General features: G+C 34.7%; 1 protein-coding gene across 1 annotated transcript in view; it reads left to right on the forward strand.

Annotated features, from left to right (window-relative positions):
* Positions 1-16,491, forward strand: part of lrig3 (leucine-rich repeats and immunoglobulin-like domains 3) — a 30,969-nt gene extending 14,478 nt beyond the window's left edge. The window contains exons 7-19 of the mRNA XM_015352999.2: positions 76-219; positions 860-1,003; positions 1,921-2,001; positions 2,400-2,471; positions 2,986-3,057; positions 3,218-3,381; positions 5,905-6,225; positions 6,450-6,731; positions 6,985-7,437; positions 7,633-7,791; positions 7,937-8,077; positions 8,351-8,605; positions 8,769-16,491. Of these exons, the coding sequence (XP_015208485.1) occupies positions 76-219; positions 860-1,003; positions 1,921-2,001; positions 2,400-2,471; positions 2,986-3,057; positions 3,218-3,381; positions 5,905-6,225; positions 6,450-6,731; positions 6,985-7,437; positions 7,633-7,791; positions 7,937-8,077; positions 8,351-8,605; positions 8,769-9,016 (2,536 nt within the window). The 3' untranslated portion in view covers positions 9,017-16,491. The remainder of the gene's footprint in view (positions 1-75; positions 220-859; positions 1,004-1,920; positions 2,002-2,399; positions 2,472-2,985; positions 3,058-3,217; positions 3,382-5,904; positions 6,226-6,449; positions 6,732-6,984; positions 7,438-7,632; positions 7,792-7,936; positions 8,078-8,350; positions 8,606-8,768) is intronic.
* The last annotated feature ends 9,714 nt before the right edge of the window (positions 16,492-26,205 follow it).

The raw sequence follows: 26,205 nt of genomic DNA on the forward strand, positions 1-26,205 counted from the left end.
AAAAAATAGTAAATTATGAAAATTATGTTTAGTAGAATTTGTAGCTACATTTTTTAAATTAATTTTCTTTTGCAGACAACTGGATCATAACAACCTGACAGAAGTCAATAAAGGATGGCTCTATGGGCTGTTGATGTTACAGCAGCTCCACCTCAGCCAGAATGCCATCAGCAGGATCAGACCTGATGCCTGGGAGTTTTGCCAAAAACTCAGTGAGCTGTGAGTTGCTTTTATTCTCTTCCAACTTGAGTGCAGAGTTCATGCCAAAACATGAGCCCCTTACCAGTGATCTATGAGGTTTTCATAATAAAGTTTCCAAGGTGACAACTGTCTGACAACAATAGGTTTTTTGTTAATAACTGAAGCCAAATAAAATTCACAGCAAATTTTGATAGTGTGCAAATTATTAAAATTGTATTATCAGTTATTTTAAATTTATAGTGGATTAACTAATCAAAACTATGAAAAGCATCTTGACATAAGTAATCTGTCTACACTTATTGAGATGAGTTAGTCTTTTTTCTGGGATGTGCAGATAATATTCTGCATACATTTCTGTGGAAGGATGCATAAAATTAAAGTAAAAGCAGATCTATGAAAAATAAGAGGAACTTTGTTTAACCATGTGTTATCCCTAGAATCAAATTCTTAATCAGATTTGAATTTTTAAAGAAATTCAGTTAGAAGAAATGTAAAAGCCCCCCAATAATCCACAATCTCCCACACTCCCAATTGGCTAATTGATTTGTTAATCAACCTCAGTAAAATTTGTAGAGATGTTTATATGGCCACGCTTTAGAAGATAATCTATTGTTTTGCCTTTATTCTGTATTTAATTGCTTCATTGCTGTATTCACAGGGATCTCACCTCAAACCAATTAACACGGTTAGATGAGTCCAGCTTTGTGGGTCTGAGTCTGCTTGGCGAACTCCACATAGGAAATAACAAAGTGAGCTTCATTGCCGATGGCGCCTTCCGGGGTCTCTCCCACTTACATACTTTGTAAGTCTCACAATTATGTTCATATAAACTGTTAATGGTGTGTGCCTTTCTTGTTTTGTGCTGCATTTGGTTTGTTCTTCCATAATGGAAACCCTTTTAAAGCCTTCGTGTTTATTGCATTGAACACAGTAACTACTCGCTATTAGTGCAGTTTTAGATTATTTCCCAAACAATAAGTTCTATTTTTATTTTATATATATATATGTGTTTTAAACTTTCAGCTACAGTAAGATGATTAAATACAGTAAGGTGATTAAAAATACAGTAAGGTAATTAAAAAAAAAGTGAATTTTAGTTTTTACAATCCAGGGTGAAGTGAACCAAATGCAGCTCCAAGGCTTGCAGACATTCTGCTTGTTTTAAATGGAGTCAAATGTCAGCTGTGCAAGGTCAGCCAAGGGCAGGTGTGTAGGTAAGGGGTGGTGATGATTATACAGGCAAAGGTCATTCATCATTAATCTGAAGAGGAAGCTAGTTGTTTGGAAAGATTAAAAAAAGTAGATAAACACACTGTTGCATTGAAAATCAAGCCAAAGTAAATATGAGTTGTTATTCACAGGCTTGAGAATTTGTTTTTTCTTAACTTGTTATAATCTAATAAATCTGAGGGTGGTTTATTGGAGACTTAAGTATAGAAATAGCTGTTCTGTGGAGTTTCTGTTTGTCTGCTTATTTACTTATTGGTGCCCCCTCTTGCATTTAATGTGACCTTAGAAGTATCTCTTAAGAGTATGCAAAGCCAGCAGGAGACAGTACCTTGAATTAACTACCTAGGGCCTATTTAAAAACAAAAGAAGCTTTAAATGCTTTTAACTATACCTTTCCTGGAATATACAAAAGCATAACCCATATTATGCTTAGGAAGAATAGATCATTTGTGTTCAGGATATTTTAACTAGACTTTTAATCCTATTTAGGGATCTGAAAAACAATGAAATTTCTTGGACCATTGAAGACATGAATGGACCATTTTCTGCTTTACACAACTTAAGAAAGCTGTAAGTTATTGTTTAGTTATATATTTTTTCTTATCATAAACCCTTGCTGAAGATGTTTTTGTAAGAGGTAAATTTTATTACCCTGCAGAATGTAATGCATGTAGAAATGTGAAGTGAGCAGCCCCATACAGAAATGATTCCTAAAGAAAAAATGTAGAACAGTACAATATCATTTATATTTTCATTTTAATAAGTTTTTAACAATTGATGGGGAAACAAAACTTAATGTAAATCTGCTAGTACAGAAATTATGTTTAGGAATATAGGTCTAGCTGATTTTTTACTACAGTTATTTTGTTGAATGAATACATTGTTTTGAATACTTAAAAATAAACATTTTTTTGTTATTAAGTAGTAAAAAAACTGTTTTGTACATGAAGCAAAATGTTGTGTTTCAGGCTCCTTCAGGGAAACCGTATCAGATCCATCACTAAGAAGTCATTTTCTGGTCTAGACACCCTGGTTTACCTGTAAGTTACTTTTCAGGCTTGTGTAGTTAGAACTTTTTAAACTAGTTGTCAAAATATATTAAATGTAAAACTGCAGAAAACAGACCCAGCTGTGGGATATCAGATGATCCCCTTTCTTCTTTCCTTTACATAAATTAGCACAAAGCAATGACCAATGCTGTATGTAACTGTGTGGATTTCCTTCTGCTAGAATTTGCATTGATTACTCTTTGTGTGGGTGTAGACAAAAGCTGTGCATTTCTGAGCCAGTAACATATGCATTTAATTAGATTTTCACAGTTGTGTTGCATTTTAAAGGAGTTAAAGCTCAGCACTGCATGATTAACCAAGTATGGTGCAGCCCAATTTAATTGCCCTTAAGCTCTGACTTTTTTTGCTTTGATAATTGAAGTGTTTGCAGCCCTTCAGTTCTCCAGATATATTAAATTAACCAAATGTTTAACAAGGACTGCTTTTTAAAGCCACGGGTTTAAAACTATTCGTAAGTTCATTGCTACCTCCTCTCTTTTTTCAGAGACCTGAGCAACAATGCAATCATGTCTATTCAAGGACATGCCTTTTCACAAATGAAGCAGCTTGAGGAATTGTAAGTGTTGCTAATAGCTTTTCATGTTAATTTAAATGTCTTAAGTGTGATGCAACTTTTGTAGACAACAGTCCTTTTACCTATCTCATTGTTTGTAATTTTGTTTTCCTTTCAAGCTTTGTTTAATGTAATCTTAATAGTCTGTAATTACTTTCTATAGGCACTTAAACACGTCCAGCTTCTTATGTGATTGCCAGCTGAAATGGCTGCCATCGTGGGTGGTAGAGCACAAGTTTCTGCCCTTCATTAATGCCAGCTGTGCCCATCCCCAGTTGTTAAAGGGAAAAAGTATATTTAATGTGAACCCAGAGGATTTTGTATGTGGTAAGTTTCAGTCTTATTATAGCATTAATTACATTTTGCTAAAAAATACATTTTGATAATGGCTGTTCAGTGCAGGGGAGTCAAACTCCTTTGCTACATTGGACCAGCTTTCATTTAAATGAATTTTTAGTGGGCCATACATAGTACTAATAATTCCACGTAATGTTTTTACTTAGCATTTCAGCCATTTGTGGCTGTTTTGTGTTTTTGGTGTTTGTTATGACGTAACCTCCTTTAAAATGCAGTTAGCAGTCACTGTGTCTTCAGATGCCACTAGGGGAAGTTTTTTTAGCCTTGTTATCTGTAATCATTCAAAATATAACATTTGTGATTATTGTACACTGCATAAGTATTGCTCCTGCTGAAAATAATATTGTAAGGACATCTTGTTCTACAAATTACAAAAATAAATACACCACTATTGCTATACGCATGCTCGTTTTATGAATTTTTGCTATATCAAAAACTCTGCTCTTTGTAGCCTTTTTGCTTTTAATCTGACTTAGTATTTTATTATCATTGGACATCCTGCTTATTTTTAACATAGCCTTGGCAAAATGATTGAAGTGTTCGGGTGCTTCAGATGTTACAAAATCAAAGAAAACAAGGAAGGCTTGTCTCCTGGCTGTAAGATCTGAAATGACAGAAAGCATTGAAAACAAACAAGTGACCAAAAGATATTGCTTTGCATTTAGCCACACTATGCAGTTTTCCAACAGTTTACCATTTTTACACATTTTATTTATATTGTGAACTGCAGTACTAAGTTAAATGTTCTTCTTAACTATGTTAAACCAACAATACTCTTTTTGACAATTCAGTACTCTTAAGGCAATATTGCACAATTTTCTAGACCTTTGGAACGAGCTGAATGCTTTTACATATGAAGTAATAGGAATTTTGTTATATGAAATTTCACATTACACATCATTTTGAGAATTTTGTAAAATGAGGGATTGACTGTATATGAGCTGATAAACTGCAGGACTGAAATGAGAGTTAAACTGGCTACAATTACCTGTAAAACCTGCGTGAGCAACTGATAAAACTAACATAGCTCCTGCAGTGATAATTAAAAAGTTTGTAGTTTATATTTACTTTTAAAAAGCAGAGTCTTTAAAAGTCAAGGTTCAAATGCATTGTGTGACAGAAAAAATAACACTAGAATTACAAAGCACTCTTTTCTAGATGTTGGCAATACACAAACAAACAAATTCACGTTTCTTCTTTGGAAAATCATTACCTTTTGTAGAAATCAAACATGCTTTCCTTTCACTTCTACAAAGAAATATGCATTTCACTACTTCTCTTAAACAACACAACACTATTTATTCTTCTTTCATTCTCTAACATAATTATATGGTCGTTATTACAGTGTTCAAAATATTATTTTGAAAACAAATATTAGATACATTTCCGGTTCAACTGATGCTCCAAAATATTGATTTGTTTGTGTAAAAATACGCTTATCTAAGACATAATTAGAACATGGTCACCAAGACGGGATAAAGGTAGAGAACTCCATGCAGCATTGTCACAGTAACATTACCTAGTATGCCTGCTTCTTGCGTGGGGTCTTCTTGCTCAGGCAAGATGCAGATTGAAGCCTGGCTGATGATCATGACTGCCATGGGGGTTGAACAAATGGGCTTGGATGGCCAGCTGTGGCCTTATGTTTGACACCCAAGAATCATCCCAGCCTCGTTTTGTGCGGAGAGTAACTGAGCTGATTAAGAGGCTTCCTCTATTTTCATCAAATGAAAAAAAAGAGTGTTATTTCATTGCACCCAAACCTGGTTATAATTTGGAAAATAAAAATGTATACACACTGGTCATTTTATTTTAGGTTCATTTTTTCAGTAAGTTTAAAGAACTTTCCAACAGGATTTTTCTCAAAAGCTGATTATTTTCACTTTATAGAGGAATTGCATTTTTTTAAGGCTGAACTTTTTCCAGACATTTAGAAATGACCACAATCATTCTATGTCTTCATGAGGACACACATTAATAAAATATTTATGGGAAAGCTGGATATTATTTCTCAGCATACTGAAGGTACAAGGTTTTTGGTACAAAGACCAATATTTAGAGTATCTTTTACTTTTTTTTTTAAATTCATGCCCCCATTTGAGATGGACAGGATAAAGTACAATTAAAAGGCCTTTTCTTTGCCACCATTTCTACGTTTCTAATCATATTTCTGATAAGACTTTAAAAAATCTAATGTGGAATGGGTACATTCTAGGAAGGAACACTTACCTAATTTACACAAAGTGTGTAATGGTTCAATATGTGTATGCAAACATCATGGCAGAGGCATGGTGCACAGGCCCTGGAACTAGATTTTTTTTTTTATGTGCCCTGGAATATAATGGGATTGTGCCTGGAGTGTATTCTGCCTTGCAGCCATCGTCTGCCAGGTTAGGTACCAGCTCACCTCAGCCCTTTATTGATAAATGCTTGTCTGTAACATAGTTCTTTTAATTTTACTATTTTAAGTTAATTTAAATCTTTGTTTTACAGATGATTTCCCCAAACCTCAGATTAGAGTGCAGCCTGAGACTCAGTCAGTAATAAAGGAATCCAATGTGAGTTTTGTATGCTCTGCTGCAAGTTCCAGTGATTCCCCAATGACGTTTGCTTGGAAAAAAGACAATGAGGCACTGGACGATGCTGAAATTGAGAATCATGCTCATCCTCGTGTTCAGGAAGGCGAAGTTGTGGAGTATAATACAACCCTCTGGCTTCGTAATGTAGACTTTAGCAGTGAGGGCAGATACCAGTGTGTGATATCAAATCACTTTGGCACATCGTATTCTACTAAAGCCAAGCTCACTGTAAACAGTAAGTGCCTTTTTTCATTGCCTGTGAATGAATAACAACATGTAAAGTATGGGTTTGCAAACACTATTGTCTGTCCTACCTGTTATTAAAAAAAAAACGTATTACGTTACAAAAAAGTAAATAAAGTGCCTCTCTTGGAGCTGGACGGTTACCACTTTCATGAAATATCATAATGTTTGTAATATGTCTTTCCCCGTTTAACTGCAGTATGTTTTATATTGTAGTGCTTCCGTCCTTTACTAAAATGCCCATGGATCTCACAGTAAGGGCAGGAGCCACAGCCCGTCTGGAGTGTAAAGCTGTTGGGCACCCCAGCCCTCAGATTGCTTGGCAGAAAGATGGTGGCACAGATTTTCCCGCAGCCAGAGAGAGACGCATGCATGTCATGCCGGAGGATTATGTTTTTGTGATAGTTCAAGTCAAAACTGAGGATATAGGAGTGTACACTTGTAATGCCCAAAACACTGCTGGGACAGTGTCTGCTAATGCTACGCTAACTGTGCTGGGTAAGAGCTCATTTTACCTTTTAAAGAAGGGAATATTGACCTAGAAATAAAATGAAGTGTAGTATCAGTATTATTGTACTCCATATCACTTACAAACAACATATAAAAAGCTTACTTTAGGACAATAACAAAAAAGCTAACTTTTAGGAGGTAGAATATATATATAATTAGCTGCCATTTCTGCAGCTGTACTAAATAACTTATGTTTATGACTTATGTTATATAACTTATGTTTGTGTTTTTTTCCATACAGAAACACCATGTTTCTTGCGTCCATTGACAGACCGAACTGTTGCAAAAGGTGAAACTGCAGTTCTACAGTGCATTGCTGGTGGAAGTCCAGCCCCCAAATTGAACTGGACAAAAGACGATAGTCCTCTAGTTGTGACAGAGAGGCACTTTTTTGCTGCTGGAAATCAGCTTCTTATCATTGTGGACACAGATGAAGAAGATGCTGGGAAATATACATGTAAAATGTCGAATACACTGGGGACAGAAAGGGGTAATATTAGGCTGAATGTCCTCCCAAATCCAAATTGTGAGTCAACTCAAAATACTAGTCAAGGAACAGAGGAGGATGGCTGGACTACAGTTGGCATTGTGATTATTGCTGTCGTATGCTGTGTGGTAGGAACCTCTCTTATTTGGGTGGTCATTATATACCACACAAGAAAACGCAATGAGGACTGCAGTGTGACAAACACAGGTATTTTAATCTGCTTACTACTCTGTGCTCCCTTTTCAGATTTGTTTCATCACAAGAACGGATTCGTGTAAAGTTCTGCTTGTTGATAGGTGCCTGTTAGATTAATTTTTCTTTTAAAGCAAAATAAATATAAACTTGCATGTGAATAGGAAACAAGAGAAATTGGTTTTAACATTGGCTTCCATTCTTCCTTAGATGAGACAAATCTGCCTGCAGATATTCCCAGCTATTTGTCATCACAGGGAACATTGGCTGATAGACAAGATGGTTACGTGCTTTCAGAAAATGGCAGCAACCATCATTTCATGTCATCTTCGATTTCTGGATTTTACATGCAACAGAGAGATCTAAATGGTATGTCTTTAAAAAACCATGGAAATTTCACTCTTATAAGGCTTATAAATTTGCTGTAATGCGGAGAAATGAAATTTAAAAGATGTGACTTTAAAAAGCATCAATAAAAGGTCAAGTAAAAAGTGTTGTTGATGAACTGTTACAGGCATTTGTCACCTGGATAATGGGAGTGAAGCAGACATTGAGGGAGTAATGGACCCTCTTCTTTGTCATTACCAAGCAACCATAGGATCAATGCGAACCAGGGAAAATATGTATAGCACTGACTCCTCTGAAGGGTTCACAGGTAAATGTTTTTCCTCTGAGTTATGAAACATTCCAGCTTTATGTATTGTTAGGCTACTTTTGTCACATTGAACATACTGTTTTTACTTCCTGTATTTGAATCTAAGCTTTACTGTACTTAACTTAGTGTATTTTTGGCTTTTGATGTACGTAATTCTATGATTAATAATAGTGATAGTTCCCTCATTATACTATTAACACTTTATCATCTTAGAAATAGTTGGAAGTTCTTTTGTATACATTGTTCTCATTTTGCCATTTTTTTTACATCTAGGTTACTCAGCTGACCAGAGAGCTGTTTGTGTTGATTCTTGTAATGGAAGCCTAATATATTCAAAGAAAAATTATTATCCATGTGGAAACACAATGGAGGACCCATTTGACTCAACAGCCACCAGTGTTTTAATGCAGTTGCCCAGTGGAAACCTTCATAGTACAATTAATGCTCATAACGAGGGATCATCCACAGAAAGTGACATTCAAGACCACAGCAGGCCCCGGGAAAGAGTGCCATCAAACACATTCATGGGTAGGTTGAAATGTAAATATGTAACAATTAATTTTGTAATGAGAGGCTTATACAATTTAATGTGCATATCACAGTGCCTTGAATGATGTCAGCTTTCAGAGTTTTCATTTTGGCATTCTTGGAAGTCTGAACTCTGACAGCCTGTGGTCGATTCATTTTCCAGGAACTTTTGGGAAGACACTGTGGAGGCCACAACATGATTTCTATTCCAACTACAGCCAGTCTACTTCATACAACCCAGTGACGTTACATGAAAACCCTTATGCTGCAGTGGACACAGACTCTGAACCTGATGAAGACAAGGCCAGAGAAACTCAACGGTCTATACCTGAGCAGAATGCAGAAATCTACGAACAGCCATTTGATAGTAACAGGACTCTTACTATTCTGCCTTACAGGACAAGCACATAATAGTTTTTCTCCTTCAGATATTGAGAACTAAATGGTTATTTCTTATCAAGAATTGGAAGAAAACTACCTCAGTACTGAACACATTTTGTGCACAATTTGGATGTTATAATCATTCAGAGGAAGTGCACAGCAACTTATGATCTTAACAGATTGGACTGTTTCAAATAGAAATGGGAAATAGCTTCATTTTAAGAAGAGTTTAAATTTATGCATTTTTATACAGAATATTATTTTGTAAATTAATATTGTAAATAGGAATGTAACTGAATTTGAGTGTTTTAAATTACTGTTTATGAAACTTAAAAATTTAAGCTTCTGACAAATGTTAGGCACCTTTTGCACATAAATATACACAATAAAACATTATCCTTCTGCTGCTATAAACATTAAAAAATGAAAATGCTGTGACTTTTTATAATATTTCATATTATGAATTATGAGCTGCTTTTTATTTTTTATTTGAAAGAATTTCATTTACAGCCATTGTCAAGTATGTATTCCCAAACTGTTGGAGCAACTGAAAGAAAATTATGGGCTTGCCTTTGTTCACACTTTGGTCTGGATATGCAACAATGGAAATTAAATGTCTAAAGGGGAAAAAAACGCAATTCACTGCACATTCCTATTGCTGCTTGATGACACTCAGGAGTGGGTGTTGTCTGAAAGCAAGAATTCTTTCAAAGAAAATCTCTGCGACCCGGTGATACTTTAAAAGTACTCTCAGAGACTTCCTTAACACAGCACGCTCTGATGATTAGCATGGTGTGGATTCAGTTTTCTCTGGAGTTGTGAGGCACATTCTGCACTTTGGATGGTGGCTTTTCCTAATATACCACTCCAAAGTTTCCTGTCATTTTATTTTTTACTATAGAAAATAGTAAATGTAAATGTTGGCAGCATAGTGGTTAGCATGGTTGGCTCGAAGCACTGGGGCCCTGGGTTCGATTTCTGGGCTGCTATCTGTGTGGTTTGTACAGTATGTTCTCCCAGTGTTTGCATGGATTTTCTCTGTGTGCTGTGATTTCCCCCTCTCCCCCATAGTCCAAAGACATATGGGCTTCTGAAAAAATACCCTGATGTGAGTATGTGTGTGTGTTTATGTCTGTGTGTGCCCTGTGAGAGACAGTTGTCCTGTTCAGGATGTATCCTGCCTTGTTCTTGTTGCTTGGCAAGATAGGCTCTGACTCCCCCATGTTCCTGTATTGGATAAATAGGTTAGAAAGTGGAAGAAGAAAATACTAATGGAAATGGTTTTCCAGTGTTCAGATCCGATATGAAGAGGTGTTAATTGTTCAGTTTACAAGTCAGATTACTACCATGTTTTTAAGAAATTAAAAAAAATTTCGATGATGATGATGATCCATTTTAACTAGAACAGACTACTAGGTAAGTTTTAGAATTTAAAAGGACACCATACAGCGACAAACACCTCTGGTTTGCTTGGGCATCTATCCATCTTGGCTGAACTTTGTTTTCCATTTTGTTTTCTCAGATCTTTTATTCTAATGTGTTTTACTACAATTCACAAGAAACTAACAATTAAGCATGAACATTTGCTGGCATCTTTGTCACCTCATTTGTTTTACTTGATGTTTTTATGAATGTTTTAAAATTAATCTCCATTGGGTTACACTTAATGCTAAACTGTGCTATAAAAAGTAGAAATGAGTTGTAGCCCACTGAATAACAGCATTTACTAAAACCTCTAACATTTGGAATGGGTTATAACTCTACAAATCAATCAATGATTGCTAATGGTGGCAGGGGGTACACATCAGTGAGGTTACTCGAGGAAACCCATCCACCCCAATCTAGTTTCCTAATTTGTTCTTTCTGTGATTGTGCAGTGCCCATCTTATTAAACATAAATGTATAATGGCATCTTACAAAGTAGAAAGTAGTTCATGCTGCTATTCAGATCATATTTTAATGCATACTTTCATAGGACAATATGTTTGTGCTTATTAAGGAACATACCAGCACTCCAGGAACTTGATTTTCTTTTTAACATTTATTGCAACAGGACACTTCAAATCAGCTGTATGGCAGATTCTGACTGCAACATTTAAAGAAAATCTAGTCACCGGGAGCCAAACTGCAGTGTTTCACAGATTCTTACCCTAAGCATATAAATGATTTTCGAGTCTCTTCAGGTCACTTGGATGACTGTCTTGCAGTGACGAAGAACACAGCAGGAACCACTTGCTTCAGAATATAGTTAATGTCAAGTAATATTCAGTTGAAGAATAATATTGGAAAGATTGTGTGGAAGCTAAAACCTCCTCTTGCATTTGTAATGTTTCTCTAGTAATTAGTGATTTGCTTCAGATTATAATGTGTAACATTTCAGTTTTTTACATTGCATTTTTTTCCAGCTAAGATGGGGAAAACAATGCACTGGACTAATACACAGATTAGAAGCAAGTCAATAAATAAATATCCTAGTTTTAAGAGCATTTGCTTATGTTTTGCTGGTTATACATACTGTATATCAATGATACATTTGTGAATGGATTCTAGTATGCGTTGTGGCATTCTTTGCTTTGTATGTGCAGCAAAAGATTGTATATGGCAACATGTTTAGTGCATCTTGGTGCGGATATCAGCAGTTCTGATCAGCAGGAAAGTGGCCAGTTTAAACGTTCTGTGAAGGAGTCTTAGGAAATGGGCTGAGATGCTTTTTATGTGCATTGTGAGAAGAGCCCAGAATAACCACTCTTCAAGACAGATTTTAATCAGGTTTCCCAGTGAAAATAATTTCCACATAAGCTTAAGTACTGCAATAAGGTTGTAAATGTAATTTGTAAGTGGAATTGTATTCACAAGCTATATTATTGAGGAAAGTATTAATTGTAAAAGACCTTGATTTAAATGCATTTTTTAATAGTCTAGATTGTTTTCAATCTATGGGAGTATGTACTTTTACTTTCATGAAGGAACTTTTTGACGTTTACCGTTTTACTTTTCATGATAACATTCTAGCAAAGTAGAAACCATTTTTGGAGCACATTTATTCAATAATTGCAATACCTAATGCCTCAAGAGAAAATGATAGGAAAACAACAGTTCTTTAAAGCAGACAGGAGAAAAAGTTTTAATACAATGGCAAAGCCAGTGGAGACCTGTCAGTCTTCTGCCAGAAAAATACACAGATTACAGTCTGATTTTACTCCTTTGATTTGGGCGCCAGAGGACGAGACAGGAAGTCGATCATTCTTCAGACCACCAGTGACTAAGCACAGAAAATGAATTTTGCATGCTTAGGTTTATCTTATTGCCAGATTCTCTGAATTTCGTAGCTAATTTGTCTTTATCGTTGCCATATGTGGTGATGTGGAGACAGATGTTGACAATACATACTGAATGGTGTTAAACAGATCATAGAATGTTAATACTTTTGTTCAGAAGGTAACATTCTAAATGTGTTTATGTGGAGTTTTGAGGTAAAAATACCAAAAAAAAAGTATTTTTGTCTTGATAAAGCAATTGGATGAATTCATAGTAGTTTCTATTTGTTTTAAAATAAATTTCTCTTAATTTAAGTCTTATTTTTACAGTTATCAGAAGCAAAGATTTACATTTTTAAAAGATGGAAACTTATTTCCCCTGCACTGCCTTTTTTTACATGTAAAAAGTTTACTGATTTTAATGTAGAAAATGTTTGTTTACAGTAAATTCTAAATATTGTTTAATTAACTTAACACCTGAGATGAATCAGTGCTGCCTTAAAGACAGCTTTTGAATATTCCTACTGATTGAAAACTACAAAACTTTAGCAAACAACAAATTAAACTTTCAATTGATTCCAGAGTTTTAAAAAAGCAAACTCTGAAACCCATCCTTTTTTACAACTATCAGACAAAACTGCCATTAAGCTGAGACTACAGATAACACAAGGATATATATACTGTATATCAGGCAACATTTCTATAATACAAAATCATATTTTAAATCATGTACAGTCAGAGCCCCTTGAGGATTTGTTTAAAAGTTCATTATTAAATTGATTAATGGACAGCCATAAATAACCTGAATTTTATAGTATATCTGAAGAACTGAATCATTAAGGAAACACATTCATCACCAAAAACTCTTTCTTTCTGGGTATAATCAGGTCACCAGAAACATGAGGTGCAAGGTAGGATTATACCCTGGATGGAACATCAGTTCACCACTAAGCATAGAACACAAGCATAGGAAAAAACCAGAAGTACCAAGTAAACTATCCAGCATGCATTTGGAAAATGGGAGGAAACTAGCACCCCAGAAAGCCTATGGAGACATTGAAAAAACATGAAAATGTTATATGGCAAAGAACTGAACCTAGAGCTTAGGAACTGAGAGGCCACACCGCTGACCTCCCATACAACTGCCTAACAGTACATTATAACTTAGCATTGGCATTTCACAACACTAAAATTCAGTGATGTTTTTTTTTTTAAGAGCAAGACGTTACTGTGAATTATGGGAGTATAAGTTCTGCTTAGCTCGATCTGGCTATAACCATGATAGGTGTTTCTAGTAAGATGCATATCATCTTCTGTGCTCATAAGTTAGCTATAACATGCTGATGAGACCTAATATGGCAAAACAGCTTCATGGTGCTACTGACTTTGTGGAATTTTACAAAGTGGAAGCTGAAATTTGTTTAGATGGTTCTGGTTTCTAGCACTGTTAAATATTCAGAGCTACTTAATAACCTTATCTGCATAATGAGTGCTTGCTTATAAAAGTTGCAGTTGAAGTTGAATTTAACAGCATAATTCTGAAACCTTAAAAGGTCAGCCTTGTAAAATATATATACACCAACTGGTATTCTTGATTTTCAAAAGCTCATCATATAACTGTAGGGTGTTTGCTTATCCAGACTGTTGGCCTACTTCAGTTAGATGAGATTGCCTTCATAGGTTTGAAGTGAGCCTGTCATCTGGTTAGTTTATTCACTTTCCTTTTCTTTTAAATATCCCACCCGATGTTTGTTTAACTGGTGAGGTATTTGTGCTTGATGATTGCCATTAATAGTACAGAGAGAAGTTTAGATTATCTCTATAGACAAATAATTGTTTTGTTAGTATATGGCTGAAGTCATAGGAGCAGACCAGCTGCAGTTTTAAACAAACTAAAATGACATCTTCTTAATGGGCAGTAAACCTGCAGGCTAATCCTGTGATTCTTGTCAGCCATTTAAACATGCATACAGGTTCATGTCCTTTCTTGGCTGTCTTTTATGTTGAGTAAGAGACTAAATAGTTAAAAGCCGATACAAACATTTTTTTTAACTTGCAGATGTTGCAATAAATCATTGACTGGGCTGCCACAGCAATTGGCTGTTTGACAAATGTTCCACAATAATACAGACCCGTAAAATGTGGAATTTCAGAAGCATTGCTTGTAACTCTTTCAGGGCAATTGTAAATTCCCAGCCGTGTCAGCACAGGTGGAAAATGTGCCATAAATAAAACACACATGCTTTTCTTTTTATTTCTTGCTATCAAACCTTAGCCATGACTAATCCTATATAACACAATTACTAAAGCAGTTTCTGTGTCTAAGTTCTAAAGATTCTACATTTGGAAAAAAAAAGCCTTTGGCCACATCATGTCAGATCAGACACTATAGTGGTGACACAAGATGAACTTCAACTAGTATGTTTCATACAAAAATCTTTTCAGATGTTTTGTGCTCACCAATTAAAAAGCAGGGAACCATGCAGTTTGTTATTCTAGATTATTTTTAAACTTTTTTTACAATACAGTTTTAAATCTGCAGACCAAAATAGTGTGCAGTCTTGAAACAAAATGCCCACTTTGTACATTTCTGTTCCTTTCATATGTAATCAATGCAAGTCTTCAGGACAGTCTTCTTGCCTATATTCATTTATATTGTTTTCCACAATAACACTTTTTCAATATTCTTAAAGTGCAAATATTTGCCACTTATTGCACAATAACATTTGTATTCATTTGAATAATAATGAGAAATCCCCAAGTCTCCTTTACTATGTTTTTCTTTTTCTAAATGGAATCTTCTCATCATAGCTACAGTGAATGTAGTTTTGTTTTTCATTGAATTAAAACTTTACTGACCCCCTGCGATAATGAACACTTATTGTCTTTTAGGCTGAGGGAGATAATCAGACGATCTACTAGACTGTAATTTCTAAGGAGTATTGTTAAATAATGAGCTGATAATTCTTCACAAATTCTTAAGAGATCTTCTGCATATTACCTCTTGAAATATTTTTTTCAAGAATTTAATCATGTGGGTATAAAAAATAAAGACCATATAATAATGACAATAATATTGATTGTTTATATTGCCATATTTAAGTAATGCGTATTACGCAATACTTTTTAACAAATCTTGCATATTTCTAAAAAGAGATGTACTTTTCTTCATCCTGTCAATTTTTAATATTATAATTTATCTATGATGGTATTGTGATATGGAATGTATGGAGAGTAATGCACCTTTTATGAAGAAATTTCAACTGAAATGTAAAATAATGCTAGCTTAAGTTCCCATTATATTTCACTCTTGTTAATTCACATCATTTCTTGTATAGCATACTTAAATTTCAGTTTCCACACCAGCACCCTGGACAAATGGCCATTCCATTTGTGCTCAGTCAGATCCAGCCTTCCCTAACCAGTTCTCTTAAAACCGCAGGGGATGGAATGCAACAAGCGTAAATTTAATGGAGAAATCTCCGCTTACCAATACACATTCTCCATGTGACACTCAAAGGTACCTAAGAAGAGAACACTTTTTGTTTTTAACTGCACCCAGTATAGTCTCTGTTGTATTACTGGAGTTAAGGAACTGACTAGGAACTCATGATTATTAAGGATTCAGTAGTTTTGCACCATAATGTACTTTAAATTGATAAAAAACAACAGAAAAGTACACATGTAAAACATTGTGACCATCTGGCATAAGTGATTTGTATTTAATGTAAAAGAAACACATTTGACTGTATCTAGAAAATTATTACTAAAATTCAAAGCTATTTCAACATTCGATTAATTAAACCTTGTTAAAATTGTTCTTGAGGTAGACTTTATTTTCCCTCTACTATTTGTTAAATAATAGTTAAAAGCCTCAAGACTTACACTGACAACATATAGTTTATTTTTTTTAACTGGTATAAAAATAGTGCTGTAAAATTGTTTTAAACTTCAGGTTATTTTACATGTCTATAAATTCTGTCGTAAATTCCCTTTATACTTTTTTCACACTTAGTTCATTTAACTTCACTTAAGAAACTTCATCCTTTTCAAATGTCAGTACATTTCATTTATAAAAGGACAAAAAGTAAGCAGAGCACAAAGAATTAGCAAGGAAGTAGACTCATGTAGAGATCAGAGTGAGATGTAAATTACTGTACGTAATAAGGTTTTTATGAAAGTTTAGTGATACACTGACAAATAAATATGTAACACTCAGGTCCAACAGCTTTAATTTTATGTGCAAACACAGTCAGGAGTTATGCTACAAATGTAATTAATGTATAACAATTTACTCAAAAAATACCAATCTTCCAGTGCATCTGCAGTCTTCTGACAAAGGCTGACTAGTTGTAGTTGTCTCCTGTTTAATAGTATTGTTGGTCCCAACAGATGGGCCTACTGAAGCCAAAAGGAAAAATTGCTCACATCAAGATCTTAACATTACTTTCTAGCAGTCCAACCACTATAAAGCACCGTGTGATTTTGTATTATACAACAGAAGAAAAATCATTATATCATGCACTTCATCAATGTTTCACTGTTAGGATTATGGAGTTCAATTTAATTCAATTTATTTTTATATAGCGCCTTTCACAACAAGGTTGCCCCAAGGCGCTTAACAATGCAGGTGACCGTACATTTTGTCAATAAAGAAGGTTTTTTCCAGATCATCAAATTTTCACTGCCCTACCAATGCAACAGTCAGCATGAGTATCCCTTAGGTCCAAACACATTGTCTTCCATTCAAGTCTGTCAAGGGCCAAAACAGTATTCATTTGTAATTAAAACACTCCACTCCACTAACATGGAAATGTTAGATATTTCTTACACCAAGAGAAATATAAACTTTAACTTAGTATGTTACATTAGAATGGCCTCCAACCATACATCATTTTTAACCATGGCATGTCTAACATTTTGCTGTTTGTGCATTAATCATATGTGAGCTACTTACAGGTTTTTCAGAGATCCGTGGAGGGATCTACCAGTTGGACTGAACAATGCTAAGGTCTTCAGGAGTTAAACCAGCTGCAAATTGGAGATGGACTTAAGAAAAACCTGCAGCTACAGTCCCCTCCTGGATTCACACCTGTAAAACGTTAAAGTTCGATTAAAAACTATTTTTGACGGATATTTTATCCACTGGCTAATCTGGAGAGAAATCCTTTGTGCAATTTGTTTTACTTTTATAGGTAAAAAATATGGTTGTTTGAGTATAAATGTACATTGTGATGAAATTCCTATTTGTATGTTTTATTTGTTTCATTTTGTTTTGTAATTAAAATTTGTATTTAATATTTTGGTAAAACAATGACGAACATTGTTTTAGAAAAAAATCCAGAGTTGTCTATATTAAAGTGTACTTGCAATCTCAGAAATAAAATGGTCAGGTTATTTTGGTGATTTTAATTCCACTTAAATATCAAACAAAAATGCTTGCCTTATTTAAATTTCAAATATATACTGTAGATATTCACCTTCTTCCTGCAAGTTTATTATCTGGTTGTGTTGATCATCTGTTGAACCGTCTAGGTTGCACTATTTGTACAATTGTATGCAATTGTAAATGCAGTATAGGAAGTTTATAGTTGAAAAAAATTTTCATCAAGATTCAAAGACTTAACACTTTCACTCAAATTAGACCAACATGGAGCTGAATGGAAATGTAAAATCAAGAGTAACCAAAATCAGGTTGTATTAGTAGTATAAGCAGGCCCTAATTTTGACCTGGTCAGCCTACCATTAAAACCTGATAGGGTATTATAAAATTAAACCCCACTTCCTTACCAATACTACAGCTTAGTGTCAAACATGGTTCGCAGACCAGATCAAACCTGCCAAGATCATTTGTTCAGTCAAAGTGGCAAGTGTGGTCAGAGATTCTGCCAGGATTCAATTCATGACTTACATGAACCTGTATAGTCCACAATCCAAGCACACATACGGTAACAGTCTTGGATATGGAGCGCTGCCTGTGATTCGTTAGCCACTGCGGGTGCTTGATGTTTTCACAGTTCATGTTTAACAGGAGCATGTCTTTACAAAAAAAAAATGACGTGCACAACCTGTACAAACATCCCCAAAACTCCCCAAAATGCTGAGGCAGCCTTTGTGACTAGATCACTGTGGTATCACTGTAGCTATACCAAGCTGGTATTTTATTATCTCAAAATAATGTATTTTTATCAGTTTAATTATGGTCTTGTAAATATATTATTGTAGAAGGGAAAAATAAAGAATGCTGTATAGTTAAAGTGTAGTGAAGAAATGTGTATTTCTTTGTAGAACTCAATACAAAATTGATACTTGATTTTTACCACAGGTAAATTCCATTCAAATCACATTTCTTCCACCACAGAAATGATAAGTTTGACACTGCTGCTGTAGCTAATCTTAAAAACCATCATGACGACTAATTTATCTTATCATGACCAATTACCTTATGAAACACTTTAATGACAAAGTTGTTCACATAAAGAAACAGAAATTATCATGTCTTAAAGGCTCAGTACCAGTTTGTCTTTGAATCTTTTCAAGAACGTGTATTAGACACTATAGCAATTGAACTATCCCAATATCCAATGCCAACAGTTACCTGTCCCATAGTGAATATAGTTAATATCTCTATGCTTTCAGTGACTGTTCCACCCGCATTTTAATTTGTGAGGTTCACTACTGAAGAAAACAAGAAACAAGGAAAACAACTTCATTGTTCATTGTTTCCATACACAGCAAAAATCCAGATAGTGAACTTGAAGAATATGATTTCCATACATCAATTAAAAACAGTCTTATTATCTCAGAAATATTTTCAGCCTTCCCCATATACTGAAACTGTTTTACTAAGAACAGCAAATGGATAATGCTTCTTACCCAGTGGTCTACAATCTTTACATAAAACTTCAGTTGGACATATTTTCTAAAGCTCTCTGTGGCAACTATAAGAAATAAAGATTGATTGATATTTTGTTTCACACCTGAACGTCAGACTAAACTAAACATGTGGAAGGATAGGGAAATGTTTTTGTTATTTTTAAGTGGGTAGAAGAGAACCATTTTTGCCATGATCTTCATGTTAGAACTTTAAGGCACAACACTAAACCCTATCAGAGGATTGTCTTAATTTGAAAGTTAAACTCAGTCACACCTAGTTATTTTCATTATTCATTATAAATATGAAGTTATGTAGTGAATTAAAACTCCTTTTTGGCAAGTGTGTTACAAATAAATTGACATCATACAAGTCCGGGGATGTGGCTTTATTTGTTGGAGGACTTGAACTAAAGGAAAGCAACATGAAAGGGAAAATATCCAGAGCAATCTGGAAATCAGTTAAGTATTTAAATGTAGTATAGTGTTTGTCCCAACAGGACTGATATCACAAGCAGTTCTAATCTGCCTATATATCTAATCTTTTTCTGCCTATATAATAGATGTTACACATTTGAAATAAAAATGATAAAAGAATAATTAATTGTCATTATCTGTAAATACATATTATAAACATATTAAATACGTAAGACATAAGTGTCTTCCTAAAGTATTCAGGCCCTTGCTCAGATTTTACATTTTGTTGTTTTAAAGCTTGCAGTCATCACTGTAGCAATTTTTATGTGTTACCGTATAGACAATCAACTCCACACATCCAGAACAAAAAAGAAAAAGAAAAAAAGTAGATAAGTGATATCAAAGAAAAAAGGAAGAATCATGACTGTATAAGTATTCAAACCCTTTTGCTGTGGCATACCTAAATTAATTTGAGGTGCACACAAGTCTCTTAAGTAGACACACAATTAAGGGAAGTCTGTGTGCAATAATAGTGGTTCACATGATTTCACAATAAATACAGCTGTCTTTGTGAGGTCCTTCAGTCAGGTAGTGAATTTCAAACAAAGATTATACCACAAAGACCAAGGGGCTTTTAAACAACTCGGGGATAAAAACCCTGTGACGAGCAGGCAGCTCTAATCATTGCCTGAGAGGAGCCAGCTGTCAGTCCTTACAATCATTAAACCTTACAGCTGGGCTCCTTTCTACTCAGACCTGTGTTTCAATGCAGTGGCTAGGTTCTAGTGCATCAGGAGGCTGAATGGTCCTACACAAGGTGGAGAGCTAACAGTGGATGAGTAGCTAGAGAAAGAGCCAAAGGTTGCTGCAAGACAGTTAGGGAAGCTGCTGAGCAACTGAGGTATTCCCATTCTTTTCTGTGTTCACCCTGGATGCTTTTTGTGAAACCTAGGTGTTCTTGTTAAAAGAAGAAAGGGTGCTAGGATGCTGTAGCTATGCTTGTAGTTGGCTCTCAACCTGGTCATTGCCCATCCTCAATCCCCAAGTTACTTGAGAGAGCTTGAGCAAATCTGTCAAGAAGAATGGGCTAAAATTGCATTATCCAAGCATGCAAAGTTAGTAGAGACTTACGCATAAAGATTTGTGGCTATAATTGCTGCCAAAAGTGCTTCTAACAAATGACTTCTTCTTCAATCAACATTTCTCAGATTTTTTTTTCTTTAATTTTGTTGAAAGTGTAACTTATCTTACCCTTAGTTTTTGGTTTCAGTATTCAGATTTCAAATAAAATATTAAGTTTCAAAAATGTGTATTGTGGTGTTGCATGGGGATGTGCTTCACAAGGTGTCCTTTTTCGTGTGGCTTATCTTTCTTTTTGAAGCTTTACCCTGCCTACGATAGTGGTGCACATATTAATTGCAGTTGGATGGGACACAAGCAATTACTAGAAGAGGATCAGCTGTGCTTCCTGCTCAAGACAGTATAAATGGACCATGGAGTGGGAATGAAGATGGTGTTGAACTCAATTGTAGGAGGAGCTCTGTCAGATTCTGCAGCCTTTAATCAGCATGGACTGAATCTATGCCTTGTATAATGGCTTGGTACTAACTTATTCTTTCTCATCTTTGACTGAATGGGCAGTACTACTGTGTATTATTATTCTTCCTCAATTCTGTCTGGAGGGCCACACTATTGCTATTCTTTTCATCTCCAGATCAAACTGAAGGGCATTGTCATAGCTAAATATTTTCCCATAATCCTGTGGGATGAGCTCCCCCCCCAACACAGGAAAAGTCTTGTATAAATATCAAAACTTATTTTTTCACTTTAAGTATTGTTTGTGCTAGAACCCGTGCCTCTGTTGTGAGCTGCCCCACACAGCATTACAGTAATTTTGTAATTTTACCAAAACTGGACTCCATAGGAGTTGTCTGAATACTTTAGCATTGTATGTACTGTAGTCATTTTAACATTCAAACTCAATATAGAAACAGGGAAGTAAGAATTGCTGGAATGCTTTATAATTCTGCATTTTCAGTTTAAATATAATGGCCTTAACATTTAGGTCATGTTCATCCCTTAATAAAAGCAAAGTAATATCTTCCATTTTATGTCAACTGGCTGCGTAGAATGCATATGACGTCAACCTTATTTTTTTTGGTCTGGAAGGAATTATACTGATATATTGTAAAGGAATTGTAAAGAACTCTTGATTTTTGCTTTGTTTATGCTGGCTTCAGACATAAAGGCATGTAAGGATTCTACAGACTGGGCGCTGAAGGTAGTGAAATGAAGATATTTGTTTTGAAAACAGAAGTGAATAGCTGGTAGAAAAGCTTAAAGGACAGACCATCCAGTAAATACTAAGTGGAGCTACAGCCAGGGTAGTGGGTGCATGTAGACCTGGCATAAGGTTCATCTTAGAAACTATGAATGTGAAGAAAACCACAAGGAAATAAGAAACAGAATGTAACTTTTCTTAAGTTATTACAGACCTCCAAAGGTTTAAAGAAGACTTGCTCCTTAAATTGAATAGAGGAAGACAGCAGGGAGGAGTGGAAGAAGAAAAGGGATTAAGGTCTGTCTTGGAGACAGCTGTGGGGCAGAGGTGTGAGATATAGTACAAGACTGAGAGGAGCAAATACTGCAGGAGACTCAATGCCAGCAAAAAAAAAATGTGGTAGTTATAATAGATATCCAGTTGGTAGAAAGTCTTTTCTTGAAGGACTCTAAATTAAAATAAAACAATGTTTCAGCAATGGTTAGGCCTTTGGTCATAACTGGAAGGTGAGTTGTATACTAATGTGTATTGCATTGGAAAAAACATCAGCCACATAAAATTCCTAATGTAATGGATGGGTAGTTTAGTGCAGCCAGTGTGATTTGTTTTGTAAAGACATACAAGTTTTGCACTTTCTTGCAAAATAACTGCCACTGAATCTTGGAGTCTTTGTTTAATTCTTGATCTTCTATTAGTTCATTGGATTGGTGTTTTCAATAATATCAGAAGCTTGAATAATTAAATGTGGCCCCTAATATTACAAATCTCATATCTACAAGATGAATGCATTGTATGGTATTTGACATTACTTCATTGAATTTAAATTTTACACTTTTCATTCCTACATTTACATTATTTAGTGAACTTCTTTCACCTTAATGCCCTAGAACAAAGTACCAGATCAGGATAAAGTTTGTAAACTCATATGTGGCTTCTTCCATTTCATTTTTGGTATGTACAACACACGTTTTCACCAACTGCACTTAGTATTTTGCTCTTATTCAAGTTTAAATTAATTTTCCTAGTATGAGGTGTCTTTTGAGTTCATTATCAATGTTAGAGTCAATGGGATTGATATAAATTAAGAAAAGTAGCAGCTCTAAAGAGACAATTTGGGCTGAAAATGTAGCTATAAGGTATTAATATAAAAAAGTCACACAAATATGAAAAATCAGGAACATTTATTTTTCAATGAAACCAATGTTTTAGCTGTTGTGTGTACTTTCTAGAACTACTGGTGTAGTCTTCATGACAGCATTTACTGGTATAAAACTTCAAATTTGTTCATTTGTGTGCTTGCATTCACAAACTTGCAACACTTTTTTTGTATCCAATTGTGCTGAAGCAGGGTGATGCACCTGCTGTGGTGTTAGAGCACATGAACTGAATAGTGATGTTTGCAGAAGGTTTAGAAAATGTTTTGAAAAGAAAAATGTGGGGCTGATGTACGGCACCATTTAAGACATTTGTTAATAAAAAAAACTATAGAAAAGTATCATTCAAATTGAGTGAAGAAAACACACAAATAATTAATAAACTACACATTTAAGTATTATTAGTGAGACTGAGATGGAGCAATTGTTGGTGCCAAATTCATGCAGGCTTGCTGTAATGCTCACTCACAGCCATTTTATTTTGAGAAAATATGGAGATGAGAAAACCTTCTAAAACATTCTAAAGATATTTTATCAACTATTTGAATGTGCAAAAAGATGGAAGGTTATTTATTTTTTACTCAGGGCTTACAAAAGTTTGCTGATCAATGTTAGATCTCCCTTAGTTCCTAATAATTTATGTGCCCAGAATCACAATGGATTTGTTAGTGATTAGTTAGCGGATATCGGTGTCAGCAATGGTGTATGAGTATATTCTGGTGCCAGTTTGTATGTTTTGAACTAGCCAGAAGCCCTTTTTTAGAGGAATATATCCCAATAGCCTACAGCTAAAATGCAAGTATTTTAAATGAGACAAGTACTTGAGTGAGAAATCCAAATTAAATCTTGGTAGACCAGAGTTCTCCCTTTCTCACTTTATGGATAATAATCTCTGGGTTGTTAAGAATAACACCAAACTCATGAACTGATATACTGTAGGTTAGTTGAGTGGTTTTATTGCATATTAACAGAAACATAACAGCAAAAATGGCAGGAACTGGGTCAGTTTCTGCATTGCTCTACTTATAATAGGAATTAAATAAATACACAAGTCAAATTTAGGATTTTCCCTATTTGAGCTGTTAGTTTGTAGATGTAGAAATTATCAGTGGTTTCTATAAAGAGGATTGTGAAGGGAAGCCGCCTCAAAACCGAATGTAATGGAGTTCGTGTTGGACACAGTAACTGTGGCTATTCAGTGCAATTCCATACTATAGATCAAAAGCACACGCAAAGGTTTAGGAAGGTCTGATGGATAGTTATAGTACTTTAAGTACATTACTACCTAAACATTTAAGCTATGGGACCAAAGAAAGTTCCCTTTTCCAGCCCTGGATAGCAAATACTTTGCAAGCTAGCAGGGACTATATGAAGTGATACATTCCAGAATCTAATAACCAGTTCACCTAAAGAAGGTGCAAATTTATCTTGTTCATTTATTGAAAATCTAATGAGACAAAAAAGTCACCTTAACTGCAGAAGGGGATTAAAATGAATATGTGGATTCCTAAATCCCACAAGTTCACACTAGTCCTATCTAAGAGAAGTAAAAGAATGAAATAAAACCCATGGTGTTCTGCTACCTTAATCCCTTTTTACAAGGTTGCTGGAGAAAAAATACCTTAATAATATTGTTACTTACACCCTGCCTGCTGTAGAGGTCAACACTAAATCGGCTAGGGTGCCAGATGCAAAGAGGGCAAATGTCAAAGTAGAGGTCAAAGAATGCTGAAATCATGAATGACAGATGAACCAAGCAGTGACTGACTTTGCCTGATAGTGCTATTCCCAAAACCAGATGGGATGTGGTGCTTCTCTAGTGATTTTAGGAAATTAACCAGTTTAAACACTCCCAGGCCAGAGCTAGGGGTTGGGTTCCAGCCTGTGCTGGCTTGTCTACCTATAATTTTCATTCTTCCACATCTTCCAATATTAACACTTATTTTGAATTATGTTTTATTACCAAAAGAACTAGGACAGAAATTAGTGGAATTGAATTTACTGGAAGAACCATGATATTTTTTAGTTATTGTTTTTTGTAAACCACTACCACGTTTTTAGATAACAGCACACAAAAGCCAGATTGTCATATGGATAAAAATATTCTAATTGATGACTTAGTAAAATCAACTTAAATATTGTTATTGAGAAAAAAGGTGTAGTAAATGTAACACAAAGAGAAAATTTAACATTTATCATTGAAAAACCAAGTTGGTCGGAATTTCAGAATCATCCAATTTCACATGGTGTCAAAATAACCAAGTTCACTGTGAAGAAATGATTAAAGTGTACATTATATTTAATTGATGTAATATGGCTTACACATGTGATCTGAGTAATTACAACCTGCTTTTGATGTAGAACCTGCTTTTGATGTGTATTTGAGCTTTGAAGCATAAGACTTAAGACCATCTGAAATTTAAGGATGTGCATTATTCTACAAACTAATTATGCATACGCTGCAAATAAGTTACAAATGTACTATGTATTTGTTCACTTTGAGTAATACTTTTTTTAGAGGTTTGAATTAATTTCTTTAGGTGGGTAATTCATACTCAATACATAAAATTCCCTAGCATACTACAGTTTAAGCTTTTGTATATTTTAATGACTGATTTAATTAGCTCTGAAAGGTAGAGATACAATAAATAAAGTATTGAAAAATCAAAGGTTAAATTACAATCAAAGGGAGTTCTCACTGTACAATGATCTCAAATATGCATTTCCTAAAGCATTTGGAGCAACGCCTAGAATTCAGATGTTTTTTTTATTTAATAAAATACTCTTTTTAATTGTACTAGCAGGCTGTGCAATTAAATATTATCATTGTACCATCATTTATCCTTGCACATTTTTTAAACACTAAACAACAACTCTGTTGTCAAACCTGAACTTTATGAAGCATCTGAGCATAGTTACAGCAAAAATGAATCAAGACACAGAAAGGAAGAAGCTGATGAAATCCATTTCTGTATCAATAGTATTATTTTATTTGTAAGGTTAAAATATAACATGGAAATGAAAGGCTGAGGATGCCAAAAAATTCTAACATATCTGGAAAAATAATGTGAGCTTAGCAATAGTTACTGCAGATAAATAAAAGTGATAATATTAACAATTACTGTAATTGAATAAATGTCTTTTTGGACATTTAGTTTTTGATTACATTTGGTGATGTTTTTATTATTTTGTATTTAGGATACAGAGATGGTTAACATCAATTACAGCAGCTGACAT

The sequence above is a fragment of the Lepisosteus oculatus genome, chromosome 7 (genome assembly GCF_040954835.1).
Source record: "Lepisosteus oculatus isolate fLepOcu1 chromosome 7, fLepOcu1.hap2, whole genome shotgun sequence".
Taxonomy (NCBI): Eukaryota; Metazoa; Chordata; class Actinopteri; order Semionotiformes; family Lepisosteidae; genus Lepisosteus; species Lepisosteus oculatus.